The following is an 18,241-nucleotide window of genomic DNA, read 5'->3' as shown; positions in this document are numbered from 1 at the left end:
GCAAATATAGGAATTTGTGAAATTTCAAACTGCAAATATAGGAACACAAAAGTATAGGGCACTTGAAAATATGACCATCAAATGCAGTAGTAAGGTTAAAAGTTTAGGACAGTTTAATGAATCCAATGTCAATTTAGGATGAAACAGAACCTAGATTTAGAGACTTTTTGACGACCCTGCTGATAGTGCTTGTAATTAATTTCTGACCTTATTACATAATACTTCATACTAAAAACACCCGCTTATAATACTTTACCCCCAGGCCACGCCTACTTCTCCTTCAAATCAGCTCAATACTATAGAATCACCTATAAACAAGTATTTGATCTTCTCTGAAGGCAACCTAAATAAACTAAGTTAAAAAAAAGTGTTACAAAAAATTAAATTGGATTTAATATTTATGTAGGATGAGTCAGGACCTCGATTTAGAGTTTTTTTTTACAACCCTGCTGATAGTGCTTGTAATTAATTTCTGACCTTATTACATAATAATTCATACTAAAAACACCCGCTTATAATACTTTATCCGCAGACCACGCCTACTTCTCCTTCAAATCAGCTCAATACTATAGAATCACCTATAAACAAGTATTTGATCTTCTCTGAAGGCAACCTAAATAAACTAAGTTAAAAAAAAGTGTTACAAAAAATTAAATTGGATTTAATATTTATGTAGGATGAGTCAGGACCTCGATTTAGAGTTTTTTTTTTACAACCCTGCTGATAGTGCTTGTAATTAATTTCTGACCTTATTACATAATACTTCATACTAAAAACACCCGCTTATAATACTTTATCCGCAGACCACGCCTACTTCTCCTTCAAATCAGCTCAATACTATAGAATCACCTATAAACAAGTATTTGATCTTCTCTGAAGGCAACCTAAATAAACTAAGTTAAAAAAAGTGTTACAAAAAATTAAACTGGATTTAATATTTATGTAGGATGAGTCAGGACCTCGATTTAGAGTTTTTTTTACAACCCTGCTGATAGTGCTTGTAATTAATTTCTGACCTTATTACATAATACTTCATACTAAAAACACCCGCTTATAATACTTAATCCGCAGACCACGCCTACTTCTCCTTCAAATCAGCTCAATACTATAGAATCACCTATAAACAAGTATTTGATCTTCTCTGAAGGCAACCTAAATAAACTAAGTTAAAAAAGTGTTACAAAAAATTAAATTGGATTTAATATTTATGTAGGATGAGTCAGGACCTCGATTTAGAGTTTTTTTTACAACCCTGCTGATAGTGCTTGTAATTAATTTCTGACCTTATTACATAATACTTCATACTAAAAACACCCGCTTATAATACTTTATCCGCAGACCACGCCTACTTCTCCTTCAAATCAGCTCAATACTATAGAATCACCTATAAACAAGTATTTGATCTTCTCTGAAGGCAACCTAAATAAACTAAGTTAAAAAAAAGTGTTACAAAAAATTAAATTGAATTTAATATTTATGTAGGATGAGTCAGGACCTCGATTTCGAGATTTTTTTGACAATCCCGCTGATAGTGGAGTTGGATCAACTAATGCAGAATCTATCCACGAAGAAGCTGATGTATCTGAGCCTCTCGTCGATTCAACAAAGAAAGTCAGGTGTGTTCTCTAACTTTAATTTGGGACGACGAAGAAGATTTTTTGCTTTTGTGTTTTATGGCAGGCTTTCAATGGCTAATTTGTTTTTAACGGAACTAGGCATATCTAATGGCAAGTATGCTATTAGTCCTTTAATCAGTTTAAGCTTTTAATTTTGCACATCATTGAATTTTCGCTTGGAAGAACCAATAGAATGACTTTTAAAGTAAATTTTAAGACGATGCTGACTAGATACAATAATGAAAGACAACAGTCTTTTGTTTTTAGTCACTTTTTATGGTTTTCTTGAGAAAATGAATTTTATTTTTTGGACTTCAAGTTAACTGCGTAATATTAGCTCACGGATTTTGTATTCTCGTGTTTGTGTTATCTGGTTTTATTCATGGCTTTTCTTTTATTTATTTTTTAGTTCTGCAAGTTCTTTTATTTTTATCACAGCGAAGACAGTGAAGTGGAGATCGAAATACTTCCTTTTTTTCTTGAATTGTTTGTTCATAGGCTCAAATATTTTCGTTGATTTTGCTGAATTATTAGTTCGTGATGTCTTGATGGGATAACACCATCTAGAATTCGGTTTCAGATGTATTTTTAGTGTTGAACCAAGATATTTCTCTCTTGGGGTAGGTTATCAGCTTTGTATTTTACCACGTGTAGTTTTACTCGAAAGAATAAACAGATGTCTCTGAGGGGATAACTTCCTCAAGAAGTTGGTTCCAAATAAAGTTTTAGTACCTATCAAAGCTTTTTTTTTTGTTTCAAGGGGCTGATCTCTTGCATTATTTTTTGTCACTTGCACCTGTCTCATCATATGATAGAATAATAATTAGAATTTGTTTTATACAATACTTATATAAGATTTGGGGGTGATTTGTACAAGCAAATTGTGGGAATTCCCATGGGGGGGGGAATGCCAGCCCATTTATAGCTGACTTGTTTTTAAGTCAACTAGAATATAAATATAGGATGGATAAGAATAATCCAATTAATTTAAAACATGCTTTGTCAAATAATAAAGATATTTAGATGATATTTTGGTCTTAAATTGTAAGGATTTCATTGATATTTCTAAAAATATATATCCATCAGAGCTTATTCTTGAGCCTAGTCATGGCGCTGGTCATGAAGATCATTTTTTAGATTTAAATATTGATATTTGTGATAATAATAAATTAAGTTTTAAAATGTATAATAAGACGGATGATTTTGATTTTGAAGTGATTAGTTTCCCATTCTCTGAAAGTAATATACACTCAAATATCACATATTCAGCGTTTTTCTCACAGTTACTTCGTTATGCAAGGATTTGTAGTAATTATATTGATTTTAAAAATAGATGTAAAATCTTAAGCCAAAAATTGATATCACGAGGTTTTTCTGCAAATAAATTAACTTGGCAATTTAAAAAATTTAGTTTTCATTATGACGAACTTTTAAATAAATATCAAAAGAATTATCTAGAAATACTTAAAGAAATTTCGGAGGTTCGAGAAATGTTGTCGCAGCGCCATTTATTTTGAGTTGTGTTTCTAATTGAGCGGATTTTCTTAAAAATTAGCCACATGGTAAAGATGAATTCTATAATTGTTTAGTTTATTCAGGTTTTTTGCAATGTGTTAATATTTGTGATTTGGTAAAATTTATAATATTTAGTTTACCTATTGTTGCTAAAGGGAGGGATATATTAATAGGATAAGCTTGTTTTGGTTTTACTTGGTTGTTTTACATTTGCTGTTTTTTTTTTTCTGTCATAGGCATGTATTTTGGGGGTGATACCTGACACGGGGATGCCATGGATATTCTGTGGTAACCACAACACTGTGCTGGGTAGAGAATTTAGAGTGGCGAAACCCTATATAGGCCAGTGTTTTCTCCTGATGAGCCCTTATGTTGGGTGTTGCCTCTGAATTATTTGTCTATATTATTTTTTCTATTGTTTGGTAAATGACGACTTATACTTATTGACGACATGACTGCCTGTCCATGGATTATTCTTTATGGTTGATTGTGCGTGGCTATGCTGTTTGACCTATGTGATTGTATGGATGAGTAGGGTTAAGGCCTCATTCAAGTACTTGTCTATATTAATCACTAATTTAGGAAAACAGTCTTCCTTTTCTCCTTCTGTCTCTTTTTTTTTTTTTTTTTTTTTTTTTTTTTTTTTTTTTTTTTTTTTTTTTTTTTTTTTTTTTTTTTTAGTGTGTTTGTGCTGTTGCATTGGTGATTTCTCTTTTCATGATATATATATATATATATATATATATATATATATATATATATATATATGTATATGTATATATATATATATATATTATATATAATATATATACATATATATATATATATATATATATATATATATATATATATATATATATATATATATATATATATATATATATATATATATATATAACAAAATAATAACTTCCAGTTCATTCATTAGATTTGTCAGAAAGAGTTCAATAACTGGGTTCATCACTAATCTTGAGTTGTAAAATTTCTTCTTTAATATTGCCCAAATGTAAGTTGAATTTCTAACGTAAGTTGAATTCTAATTTCTAATGAAGATGTCACAATCTTTTTCCTCTTCTAATTGCAAAAAGCAATGTGTTGGTTGGTCATATCTCCCCATATATATTTTGTATTTCGTATATTTAGTGAATGAACCGGACATTATTAACAAATATGTTAGTTTTGATTTTATTGCTTTAGTATTTCTGCCGGTGAAGATCGCTGTATATGTGGCCGAAACGTCCGCTTTTTCATCCGTTTTCGAAGTCTAATAAATGGACTTATCCCCATTTGCACGTGTATTGTTCGTCGTAGAAAGGCAGTAGGGTCTTGGAAAAAAATTGCCTAGTTTAAGGTATTACGTCGAAAATATGATAGAATACTATTAATTTTTAACCATATTACTCGATATTCTTGACAGTCTTTTCATTTTTGTTTATGAGACAGTGTTGCCTCATTCGTTGGGCTCTTGAATTGAGTCCACCTTTTTTCCAGTCAATGGTTTTCCTCTAGGAGCTGTATTTTTTTGTTTTCTTTTTTCGGTGAACCAAGGAGATCTTAAGTGCTTCTCGACTCGAGGCGGATCTAGAGCAAAATCATGGAAGGGGGGGGGGTAATGTGATAAGGGCACCAATAATTGACTAAAATGACAAATTTGTTAAAAAAAGTGAAAACAGAAAATCAATACGGAATGAGGACGCCAGAAAAATCTTGATCCTCCTTGATCTGTCAGTTTCTTGACTTGGTTGCTATATTGGATCTGAATGAGTTAACCCTTTAGCTTATGCTGATCACCCGGTTGTGTCAGCTACTTGTTGTTGGATATCATAGATGTCGCCCATTTTACTACCAGATAAACCTTTACTCCTTACTCCTTTTATCCTTTTATATAAATTTATTTCCCCCCTTTTTTCCGGTGCTCTTTCAAGACCTTGATTTTTAAAACCATGTTACTCCTTACTATGTTACTCCTTACTTACTCCTTACTCCATGTTACTCCTTTACTCCTTACTCCTTTTTTCCTTTTATAGAAATTTATTTTCCCCCTTTTTTCCGGTGCTCTTTCAAGACCTTGATTTTTAAAACCATGACTCTATTGAAATAGAGCTGCTTATTGGATTAATATTGCTTTAAAAATTTTGTAAGCTTGAATCACCAGGTTAACTGTTAAATTGGATCCTGTTCACTCTATTCCCTAGATTGGTTTGCACCCCTATGGCCTGTGAAAGAGACTTTACTTTGTTTTGCTTATGGGTTATTCAGATCAGAATAAGTTAGGATTTTGCCTATGTTAGTGTCCCGTAAATAAAGTGAGTTTTTTCCATACATCACGAGTGATTATTCCCTGACCCGAGTTAGTTTGGGAAGGTGGTCAGTGTTGAGGTTGTCAGCCTAGTTGAAGTTATTTTCGAGAGAAGGGGATGATATCATAGAAATGAGTTTCTTTGGCTGGTGTGTGGCCGGGCAATAATAGGTTAAAGACGTTAGCCTATAAGGAGACGTAGATCTTAGGTGAGTTCTTAGTTACCGTCTTAAGTCAAGTTTCCTTCACTGGGCTCTAACAGCCTTATATGGTAGCACATGCTTGAGTGTGGTACCAATGTTAAATTTTACCACATTACCAATGTTTACCGATAATATAATTTACATATGTTTAATAAATATTTTTCAAATTACAATATATTTCATATATATTATACACTACAATATATTTAATAAATTTTACACATCCCATGTTTACCTGATGGATTGTTTGGTAATAATCTGTCTATGAATTCTGTTACTTGAATTTTACTGATCATTTGCTTCATAGTCTTTAAATGTTTAAATATGAAATATTAAATCTTTAAATATTTAATAAATTTTATACATCCCATGTTTACCTGATGGATTGCTTGGTAATTATCTGTCTATGGATTCCGTTACTTGAATTTTGCTGATCATTTGCTTGATAGTCTTTAAATGTTTAAATATGAAATATTAAATGTTAAATCTTTAAATATTTAATAAATCTTACACATCCCATATTTACCTGATGGATTGTTTGGTAATTATATGTCTATGAATTCTGTTACTTGAATTTTACTGATCATTTGCTTGATAGTCTTTAAATGTTTAAATATGAAATATTAAATGTTAAATCTTTAAATATTTAATAAATCTTACACATCCCATATTTACCTGATGGATTGTTTGGTAATTATCTGTCTATGAATTCCGTTACTTGAATTTTACTGATCATTTGCTTGATAGTCTTTAAATGCCCGATAATATGCGGTTTGTTTATCTCTTAGGCAATCTGCTGCCTCGTTGGCTTAGTCTGGTGCAGAAATCGGTGGAAGTGCGTCGGAAAATACCGGTCAAGTGTTGGTGTAGAAAGCTTTTTTTTTTCTTATTGTATCAATATAAACAAACTGTTATTAGTTTGTAATTAATTTAAAACGTTTTCTAAGAAAACGTTAAAGTTAAGCAAAAAGTCTTTTTAAACGCTTAAACGAGCCGAAATATAGTCATACTATAATTTGTAAAACAATCACAGCTAAAATGAGTGAATAACGGAAATAAATGAATGAATAGAGCGAATAAGTGAATAAATTTAAGTGGATAATCATATCTAAACTAAAGATACTGCTATTAATGGATAGATGAATCGAAAAAGGAACAAAAATTAAAATGAATAAATAAGTCAAACTTTGTCTGAAATCAAGATTTCAGACAAGAAAGAATATTCTTAGGTTCAATTGATAACTCACATCTGTAATTTACTGTATCGCACTTGCTTTATACAAAACAAATATACTTGTGTCTTCAACATAATTTTATTATTTTAAAAGAAAACGTTTGTAGTTATTATCTTTTTATTTTATTCAAACAGTTAGAGAATTGATGCCTAAATAAAAAAAAAAATATCACTTTTAATTAATAATAATTGTTAATAATTGTCATTAAGTAAAGGTAACGGTAATATAAGTAAAGGTAATAATATAACTATTAATGGTATTTTTTGAAGCAATCTTTTTAGGTTGTTGAAGCAATATTTTGTATTGAATTGACAAATAATTTCAAAGTTTTGAATTTATAACCCCGTTCTCTCAAACTATTCTTTTTCACGTTAGAGTACGTCTGGCCTGTGGAATAACGGTTTTAACTTTGTTTCTGATCAGGGGCAAATTTTTGGGCCCATTTCCAGGCCTTTTAACTCCCTCCCTTCTGGAAAAAAAATGTGCGGTCCCCTTTGCCCAGGTACTTATCCTTGAAAGTTTCTAGCAAATAAAAAAAATTGTTGGTCCTTTTTTGGGTAACAGTTTAGAGAGGTCTGTGTCCTTTTTTTTTTTTTTGAACATTTGGTCTACTTGATCCAGCACTGAAGGTCAGAAAAACATGTTTGTTGGGCATTTTCCGGGCCCAATTTTCAGCGAAATAGTAGTCTATAATTTTTCCTCAGTTGCTTTGATGTTTTCATTGAAATAACTCTAATAGCTTCTTTTCCCTACGTGGATCAGTAGCGATAATTGCATTTATTATTATTGGTGGTAGTTTCGTTTGTTTTTAGTTTAGTTTTTTTTCTTTTTATCTCATGCTGAGGACGCCTAGTTCAGATACAGGCGAAATATCCGCGTTATTTTTGTCTTTTCTCTCTACAGGCCACAGTCTCGTTTGAAATTTGTTGTTGTTGTTGTTGAGTTCTATCTCTCTTTGTTGTTTGTTGTCATGGCTGACCAATTCGCTTAAGAACTTTCATGCTCAATGTGGCTATGGGAATAGGGAATTAAAACACCCCTAAATAGAGAATTAACACACCCCTAGAAACCTTGGATACTTCATATAAATAGTAATCTTAGTTGTGAAACCTCAGTATAAAATGCAAATCTCGTTAGTAACCAATTGAAATAAAAATAGAAAGTAGTGTAATAACATGATATACGTAGGCTACCTCTGGAACAAGGCCCACATTTCTTTTGGTCTATGTGGCTTCCTTTGTTTCCCTGCGTGGAAGGCACTTCATCGGATAAGCTGATTGCTGCTTTATTTTCTCTCATTTGGAAGCGTTTGGTCCTGAATGGGCTGCAATAGTTTCAGTCTTTTGAAAATGACTAAGTTATTCTTGTTTTCTATTTATACTTTCCTTACCTCAGTTTTCTTTTCCGTAATGTTATGTCTTTCTGACTGGAATAAAGTATTAATTAAACATATCTGCCTCTGATTTGCCTTCTGTGGCTTTATAACTTGTTTTTGAAAAGTAATATTATGTAGTAATAAATGACCAAGGCATTATTGATCATCTTGATCATCACTTGATGAAGTGATGATCTCAAGTTGAAAAGGAGAAAATAATGCGTCGTTGTTGCCAAAGGTTCCAAGTGCCTCAACACTCCTGAGCTGAAGCACAATGTTTCGTTCCTGTCGTTTGAATTTGATAGGGAAGGGCCCCCTCTCCCACCCCAAAGTGAAGACTGTGTGTTTTTTGTCTGTTTATTGATATTTTCTTTTTAGATTCGACTTCGATGAACAATCTTCCGGCAAGGAAACGGAAATTCGACCCAATGAGTCAAAATCGTCTTTTGAAAAAAGACGTTGATAAAAAAGACGTTGATAAAAAAGACGTTGTTCATTGATATTTTCTTTTTAGATTCGAGTTCGATGAACAATCTTCCGCCAAGGAAACTGAAATTCGACCCAATGAGTCAAAATCGTCTTTTGAAAAAAGGCAAGAAAAGCTTCGAGCGACTATCAAGAGCTTAGAAGAAGAGGCGTTGGCACCCAAATCGTGGCAGTTAGGTGGAGAAGTGGTGGCGGAAGCTAGGCCAGAAAATGCCTTGCTTGAAGAAGATCTTATTTTCGACCATGTCACTCGTCAAGGTGAAAAGAAAACCTACAGTTTTATCTGAAAATGCACTTTTTTGTTGATTTATTTCTTATCCTGTGAACAAATTTCTGGTCTGATTCTGGCCCGAGTTTCCCAAAATATCTAGCTTAATTTCTCAATCAACATGTTAAATGTTGCTTACATTACCTTTATGTTTCACCTACCAAAAATAATTACAACTAATTTTAAGTACAAAAATCATTTTACAATATACAAAATTATTACAGCAGACATTTTTTCCTTTTTTCCTTTTATTATTATTTGGTTTTTGTGTTTTGCCTTCTGTCTTTCATCTCTGTCTATCATATCAATACAGTAGGAATTTTTCTTTTTTTCCTTTTATTGTTATTTGGTTCTTGTGTTTATTATTATTTAGTTTTGTGTTTATTACATTTTGTGTTTGTAATGAACTAAACAAATGAAACATTCATGAAATAAAGCTTTAACATAAAATTAAAATTAAAAATATTCATAAAATTAAAGTGCATATTTATGGAACGTATTGACGATTCACAAGGGATTGGCTAAAAATATTAAGAAATATATATCTACTCTAAATAGAAAACTAAATCTTAAAGAGGTTTTAAAACAAACTTAAAAGTTGCTTTCTTATGGCATTCCATCCCTGATGTATATCCCCGGCGGTATATGATTGGAAAAATGAACGTCTTCACGCCTAGTGTGTTTAAAAGTTTTGGACGATGTAAGAAAGTCTAATTTTTAAATGAAAAAGTTTTTATTTTTTTTTGTTTTAGTGTCATTTTTGTTTTTATTTTTATTAGTAAACTAAACGAATTAAATAGATGTTAAATAAAGTCCAATGAAAAAATTAAATGTCCCATGAAAAATTCTCTGGCCTCCTTCGAGCTCGAGCTCCCCTCTCTCCCAAAAAAGAATATCATGACTTACTGCTAATGGAAACATAGAGGCACATAGTGTTTAGGGGACAGGGGGATGGGATACAATTGTCACCATGGCAAATATTAAATTTGAAAAATATACTGAATGAAGAATCAAATGGTACTACTTTTTTGTTATTATAGCTAGTTGAGGGAAGGAATCTTGGATCAATATTGGTATGAGTGCAAAAAAATAACGCAAAAGAGCAACCACAAAGCCTTTGGTATATGCTAGGGTTATATCTAGGCATTAAGAGGGTTGAAATGGGATGGCATTGACTGCAGTTATAATACTTTAAAATTCATTATTATCTGTGTTACGTTATATATGACTATATTTGTTATTGGAAAATAGTTCTTATTAAATTCTTATTGGAAAATAGTGTTTCGCCCCAGGTAAGGGAAGCTCTTTTACAGGTTTTTTTTATGTTGTTGTTGTCAAATATGGGATTACAAGAAGTATTTAGGGAAGAGGCAAGGACAGGATGATCCTTACTTTTGCCCAATATGTGGAAGTATGGATGATAGTGTAGGTCATGTGATGTATGAGTATACAGAATTGAGTGAATGGGAAAATAAAAAGTATGGAAAGTATCTGTTGGATGAGAGATGGCTGGTGAATGTAATGAGGGATGAATGTTTTACGGGTGTTAAAATTAGGACGATTTCTCAGTTTGGCAACACAGACGCCAAACAGACTAAACAGACTAAAAATAGATTTTTTAGATCTGTGTTTTACTTTATTTGTGCTATGTAATTTTTAGGTTATGTAAAGTCAATTATTTAAAAGTGAATTTTCTTTTTGGTTTTGTATTGCCATGGCCCAGGGGCTTTAAGTGCAATAAAACTTACTTTCTTACTATGACTTTCAGTTTCCCCTCCTCCTCATTACTCACTTACACAAAATTAAAGGTTCCAGCCATACTAGAATTTACTTGGACCCAGTCTTGGATCTTACCAAAGAATTAAGATTGCAAATGTTGTGCTAATACACGCCTGCGGGCCCTACCTCACCCTCAACCTCACTCTTCCTCAGAGTTCTGAGCCCCAAACAATTCTCTAGACTTCAAATATTTTAGTTTCTTGTTCATTAGCAAAAAAGCGTAGACATAACATATCTGATCACATTTGCTGGTATTTATTAAATGAAGATTTTATGTCAATTAAACTCAACCTCAGACAACCTCTAACTTAAATTTAGGAAAGAATTAGAGCGGTAGACAGAATCAATTCATGAAAACTTCAGTTGTCAATTTTTACATCCAAATTTCTATCTTTTAATGATTTATTCATATAAATATAGAAGGAGGGGGTGGTAGAGAAATAAAATTCAATCTTTCACCTCCCTTCATTCCGATAAGTATGATTGGACTACACCTGTAATATAGAGCTGCCAATTGGATGGCTCTTTGTTTACCAGGAGCTTTGTTTTTACCAAGGTTTAAACTGAAACTTTTAATTTCTCCTTGTTTACCACGAGAAACATTTCCCCCTTGTTCCCACTTCCGGCGAATATAAAATGGGGTTGGAGATGGGAATGATGCCTTCAACGCATTTAAAAGAGTCTTGGATCAAACATTTCGCAGAAATCGGTTTCAGAATCAGCACATATTTTTTCGTCGGTTAGTGAAAGAATCATTTGTATGGCAATTTGTTTGAGACTGACCCTTTTTTTCAGAGGTTTCCTAGACTATATATTGTAATATACATAGTATAATATCATAATTTCCATTTGTAATCTCCATATTTAACATTGCTTATACTAGCTTTGTGATTTCCCAACCAAATATGATACCAATCTTTTCTATTATAAAAGCTAGTCTAACACAAAAATTTGGTTTGTCATTTGGTTTTGATTTTGTGATATTACTATTTAGCATAATAGTAATATAATAAACGAACTAAGTATTATAATCCTGTTTTTCAGCTCCTATTATCACTGAAGAGGTTAATCGAACGCTTGAAGAGATAATCAATCAACGAATCAAGGACCAAGCGTGGGACGATGTAGAACGAAAAATTAAGCCAGTTTTAGACCCATACGATTTTAAGAAAAGACTTGTCTTGGATCAGGAGAAAAGTAAACTAAGTCTGGCAGAGATTTATGAGCAGGTGAGTTCTAGATTATTTAGAGGTGGTTTTAGGGGAGGGGGACAGAGGGGGTGCTTGCCCTGGACGCAGAAAATTTTTTGGGGCGCACAACTTCAAGTAAATAATCTAATATTTATGATTATTTTGTAATTTTTGAAATTTTACTTTATTAAAACAAAGTAGACGGCGCAGTTGGCGGTAAGTATAAGCAAAGTGAATGTGAAATTTTCATTTTTCCATATCTTTTCCGATATAAAAACAACAAAAGTCAGGGTTAAATAAATTAATAATTTTGTCAGTAATGAAAATTTTGTTTTAATTTGGTCTAAAAATTTTTGGAAGAGAGTGGGGGGGGGTCGCTAATTAATATTTTGTCCTAGGCGCAAGAGTAGACCGCCACTGAAATTACTTCCCTCACTATTTTTGGGTTACTCATTTACGGGTTTTAAAGTACCAAGGACGGTGAAAGTATAATCCGATTGTCGAATTAAGTTTACCGGAAACAATATAACCATATATAGTTTTAAAAATTTTATGAGTCAGGAATGCAATTTTTTGTGAAAAAGGGCCTTCGTATGCAGTTATATAGTTTTTGGCATTAGTGTGTGCCAAATTGAAAAATAATGAAAAAAAGCTAAAAACCTTAAACATACGGTAAAAATAATTTTTAGCGAAGAGGGGCTTTGTGTGCAGTTATGCAGTTTTTGGTAGCAGCGTATGTCAAATGAAAAAGAACGGTGAAAAGTAAAAAAATCCCTTGAAAATCCTAAAAAATATGGTAAAAGTATTGAAAAAGGATGAAAAATAGAAAAGTAAGCTAAAAACCGAAAAAGTACGGTAAAAGCAATTTTTAGCGAAAAGGGCCTTTGTGTGCAGTTATGCAGTTTTTGGTAGCACCGTATGCCAAATGAAAAAGAAGGGTGAAAAGTAAAAAAAAAATCCCCTGAAAACCCTTAAAAGAGGATTTGAAGGCGTATTTGGATTGGAGGGGAAATGGATTTTTGATTGGGGAGAAAAGAAAGTATCAAGGGAGAAAAGGGGAGAAGGTAGTATCTATTGCTTGTCCTATGTGCGGATCTCAGGATGAAAGTTTAATACATTTTGTGTGTGAATGTGTCGAATTGAATGATTGGAGGCGTGAGATGTATGGAAAAGAAAAATTGAATGAGATATGGATGGTAGATAGAATGAATGATACAAATTTCCTGAGTATCAAAAGGATAGCAAGGTTTGTCAGGATTGCAGCGGTGCATCGGGAGCGTTTTCTTTGAATAGTTTTAATTTAATGTAGTGAATTTGTTGTTTGTGTATTATGTAATTTTCCTATGGCCCACGGGCTTTTTTTTTCTGGAATAATTTATTATTAATTATTATTATAAGACACAATATGAATTATTATTATAAGTCACAAAGACAGCGAGTCTTAATAATTTGAGGCCTAGATCTGGAGAATTTCCTAAGCAAATCCTTTCTTCTCTCCACGTTCCCGGAATAGAATTGCACTAAATTTCCTCCGTTGAATCCTAGTTGAGAGTCAATTTTTTCCCATCAAGATTGGAAGTGTTCTCTCTTTCCCGTTATATGATATAAAACACAAGAATTTCTTTTTCTCTTCTTTTTTTCTCTCTCTTTCAATCGGGAAAGCGGAAGATTTATGGGACGACCAATTAAGCGTGGGGGTCCTTGGCAATATTTTTAGAATAGGTTGTTAAGAGTGAAAATACTATTAATAAAGGGGAAAAGTCCGTTAATCCTTAGTAAGAAGAAACGTTTTTATGATTAACTTATTTTGTCGTTAGTTTAGATATTTTCGCGCTGTATTCTGTTTCTGTGCGTGCTTGTAATTTGTACTGTTGTTTAATGTTCTTGCTTGTGTGTTATTTATTTATATTGTTGTGTGTATATGGCCCTTAGGCTTTTGAAATACACTTATCTATCTATGGTAACAGTATTAAAAAAGGATGAAGAAAAAAAAAGTAAGTCAAAAACCGTAAAACCTAAAAAGTACGGTAAAAGCAATTTTTAGCGAAAAGGGCCTTTGCGTGCAGTTATGCAGTTTTTGGTAGCAGCGCATGCCAAATGAAAAAAAAGGATGAAAAATAAAAAAAGTAAGCCAAAAACTGAAAAACCTAAAAAGTTCGGTAAAAGCAATTTTTAGCGAAAAGGGCCTTTGTGTGCAGTTATGCAGTTTTTGGTAGCAGCGTATGCCAAATGAAAAAAAAGGGTGAAAAGTAAAAAAAAATCCCCTGAAAACCCTAAAAAGTGTGGTAACAGTATTGAAAAAGGATGAAAAATAAAAAAAGTAAGCCAAAAACCGTAAAACCTAAAGTACAGTAAAAGCAATTTTTAGAGGAAAGGGCCTTTGCGTGCGGTTTTTGGTAGCAGCATATGCCAAGTGAAATAGAAGGGTGAAAAGTAAAAAAAAAAATCCCCTGAAAACCCTAAAAAGTATGGTAACAGTATTAAAAAAGGATGAAAAATAAAAAAAAAGTAAGCCAAAAACTGAAAAACCTAAAAAGTTCGGTAAAAGCAATTTTTAGCGAAAAGGGCCTTTGTGTGCAGTTATGCAGTTTTTGGTAGCAGCGTATGCCAAATGAAAAAAAAGGGTGAAAAGTAAAAAAAAAAATCCCCTGAAAACCCTAAAAAGTATGGTAACAGTGTTAAAAAAGGATGAAAAATAAAAAAAAAGTAAGCCAAAAACTGAAAAACCTAAAAAGTTCGGTTAAAGCAATTTTTAGCGAAAAGGGCCTTTGTATGCAGTTATGCAGTTTTTGGTAGCAGCGTATGCCAAATGAAAAAGAAGGGTGAAAAGTAAAAAAAAATCCCCTGAAAACCCTAAAAAGTGTGGTAACAGTATTGAAAAAGGATGAAAAATAAAAAAAGTAAGCCAAAAACCGTAAAACCTAAAGTACAGTAAAAGCAATTTTTAGAGGAAAGGGCCTTTGCGTGCGGTTTTTGGTAGCAGCATATGCCAAGTGAAATAGAAGGGTGAAAAGTAAAAAAAAAATCCCCTGAAAACCCTAAAAAGTATGGTAACAGTATTAAAAAAGGATGAAAAATAAAAAAAAAGTAAGCCAAAAACTGAAAAACCTAAAAAGTTCGGTTAAAGCAATTTTTAGCGAAAAGGGCCTTTGTATGCAGTTTTGCAGTTTTTGGTAGCAGCTTATGCCAAGTGAAAAAGAAGGGTGAAAAGTAAAAAAAAAAAAATCCCCTGAAAACCCTAAAAAGTATGGTAACAGTATTAAAAAAGGATGAAGAAAGAAAAAGTAAGCCAAAAACTGAAAAACCAGAAAAGTTCGGTAAAAGCAATTTTTAGCGAAAAGGGCCTTTGTGTGCAGTTATGCAGTTTTTGGTAGCAGCGTATGCCAAATGAAAAAGAAGGGTGAAAAGTAAAAAAAAAATCGCCTGAAAACTCTAAAAAGTGTGGTAAAAGTATTAAAAAAGGATGAAAAATAAAAAAAAGTAAGCCAAAACAAAAAAACCGAAAAAGTACGGTAAAAGTAATTTTTAGCGAAAAGGGTCTTTGCGTGCAGTTATGCAGTTTTGGGTAGCAGCGTATGCCAAATGAAAAAGAAGGGTGAAAAGTAAAAAAAAAAATCCCCTGAAAACCTTAAAAAGTATGGTAACATTATTAAAAAAGGACGAAAAATAAAAAAAGTAAGCCAAAAACCGAAAAACCTAAAAAGCACGGTAAAAGCAATTTTTAGCGAAAAGGGCCTTTGTGTGCTTTTATGCAGTTTTTGGTAGCAGCGTATGCCAAATGAAAAAGAAGGGTGAAAAGGAAGAAAGAAGTCCCCTGAAAACCCTAAAAAGTATGGTAAAAGTATTAAAAAAGGATGAAAAATTAAAAAAAAGTAAGCTAAAAACCGAAAAACCTAAAGAGTACGGTAAAACAAATGGTACAATTAAATTGGCACAATTAAAATGGTACAATAGTACAATCAATTATAATGGTACAATTAAATGGTGAAACAAAACAATAAGGTACAATTTTAATGGTTGTTACTTTAACAATGCACCCCATACCCTTGACATTTTTAGAATCTGTTAAAGTTTGAGATATCGACCCTGTATATTCCTTCAACAAAGAACGATAGATAAAAGTTAGTGATCAACTGAATAGTAAGTGTTGTAGTCCAACTAGAAATGGAACAAGAAAAAAAGTGAATATATAATGGAGAATAAGAATTCATAGAAGGTACGATTAATTAACTATCAATTGTCGTTATTGGAGAAGAAAGGAAGAAAAAACAAAGTATGTAATAGAAATGAAAGATGGGAATGTTCTTTATGATATAAAAAAATATAGTGAAAAAGGTATTTTGCATCGTCTTTATTTTTTTCATTATTATGACTTTGTGAGCATACCAAAACTTTGTATAACATTCAACGCATATTACCTTGTTATTTAAAACACGAATTCACGTTTCCCTGGTCAATTTTCCTCCCTAGGACCTCCCCGCCCTTGCCCTGGCTCAACAAAACCCCTATTTTATAATTTTGTAACTTATAGTTTTGGGGGCATGAAGAACAGCTGAATTGTTCCGTCACCTCTGTCTCAATTTGTTTAGTCGCTTACTGCCCGTCTAATAGCATGACGTCATAGTCATAGCTTAATAGCATCATTTCGTAGTTTTTAGGCAACATTTTTCCGCATTGCTTTTTTACAGAAGCAGATGAGTTTCCTTTGTCGTTTTCTGCTCAATTAGTTTGCTCCTGACAAAGGCCTTGTAATATTAAGACTACTACTAACAAATCGCCACAGGACCAAGCCTTCTGAGGGCAACACCGCTGCGTATGTCCTCTTCCACATATTGCTGCACCTGACAAGCAAATGCCCCGACAAGGACAGGCTGCTTACAAGAGATTGGAGCTCTCCCGGGACTGTGAGAAGCTTGGGTTTCCATTATGTCCTAAGTTTTTTCCTCTACCCTGGAAAGGAAATCCTGCCACCGTGGACTCATAGTGGCACTGGATTGGACCTTTGACGAGTTTTCCTACCCAGAACTCTGATTTCAAATGGAATACAAGGGTGACCTTGAGAAGTGGGTGCCCCTCGACCAAGCTAATGCATTGTAAACGACACAGCACTCAGAAACCTGTGGATGAAGTGGTATGGGCTACTCTCATAAGTTGCTAAGACCTTGACCCTTCAATTTGTTAATGATTATTCTCGTCTTCTCATCTAAAGATACTGATGAAAAGAAAAAGTTTGTGATACCTTGGATGTGAAGGAAGATTTGATTAAAAAATAATAAGGCTCCAGGTGCTGATAGTGTGATAAATGAGTTGTTCTGAGGTTAGAAATAAGCTACTGAAGATTATGAATATGGTTTTTGAAAAAGCTAAAGTACCTAATGATTTTTAGGAAAACCTTAATTAAACCACTATATAAGACAGGTGACAAAAGTGAGTGTCGTAATTATCGAGGCATTAGTCTGGTCTCTGTAGGTAGCAAATTACTGAGTAATATGATACTTTTTAGACTGAGACATGCTGTAGACAAAGTTTTAAGGGAAGAACAGCGCGGTTTTAGAAAAGGTAGAGGATGTGTCGACAAGTTTTTACTCTTAGGTTAATAATTGAGAAGTCCCTTTGTTGTCAAACACCTTTGGTCCTCAGTTTTATCGATTATGAGCAAGCTTTTGATTCTGTTGCTACAAGAGCGTTAGCAAAGGTCTTATCCTTATATGGTATACCAGACAAATACATTAAAGTGATTTGTGCGAGAATAATACTGCTGCGGTTAAGGTAGGAAATGAGGCTAGCAACTGGTTTTGTATTAAATAAGAAGTTAAGCAGGGTTGTGTTCTATCCCCCTTTATATATATCATTTTGATGGACGTCGTCTTAAGGAGCATAGGAAAGGCAATTGGAGACCACAGAATCAAATGGGGAGGAAGAACGCTCCTGGACTTAGATTATGCTGATGATTTAAACATTTTAGATGAAAGTGTGAGCAAAATGAATGAAATTTTAGAGGTTTGCGAGTTCAGGGTGCTAGAATAGGTTTGAAAATTAATTTTAAGGAGACTTAAGTCACTAAGGCTAGAAATAAGTGAAGATGAAAAGGTGACGTAGGGTAACGAAAAGATTGATCAGGTGGGCAGCTTCACTTATCTTGTTAGTATTATTAGTAAAGACGGTGGGAGCAGTGAAGATGTTAAAAGTAGAATAGGTAAGGCTTAGGGTGTTTTTTCACAGTTAAAAAAAGTTTGGAAGAATAGGAAGATAAGTCTGCAAACCAAGATTAGAAT

At 32.9% G+C, this 18,241-nt stretch overlaps 1 protein-coding gene across 3 annotated transcripts in view; it reads left to right on the top strand.

Annotated features, from left to right (window-relative positions):
- The window catches only part of LOC136031001 (U3 small nucleolar ribonucleoprotein protein MPP10-like), a 60,356-nt gene that overhangs the window by 23,856 nt on the left and 18,259 nt on the right, over window positions 1-18,241 (top strand). For all 3 annotated transcript variants that reach the window (XM_065710163.1, XM_065710162.1, XM_065710164.1), the window contains exons 5-7: window positions 1,483-1,616; window positions 8,758-8,987; window positions 11,821-12,005. In XM_065710163.1, coding sequence (XP_065566235.1) covers window positions 1,483-1,616; window positions 8,758-8,987; window positions 11,821-12,005 — 549 coding nt within the window. The remainder of the gene's footprint in view (window positions 1-1,482; window positions 1,617-8,757; window positions 8,988-11,820; window positions 12,006-18,241) is intronic.

The sequence above is a fragment of the Artemia franciscana genome, chromosome 9, assembly GCF_032884065.1.
Source record: "Artemia franciscana chromosome 9, ASM3288406v1, whole genome shotgun sequence".
In the NCBI taxonomy this organism is placed as follows: domain Eukaryota; kingdom Metazoa; phylum Arthropoda; class Branchiopoda; order Anostraca; family Artemiidae; genus Artemia; species Artemia franciscana.
The sequence above is the reverse complement of the archived record's forward strand: the minus strand, read 5'-3'. Positions and strand labels throughout refer to the sequence as shown.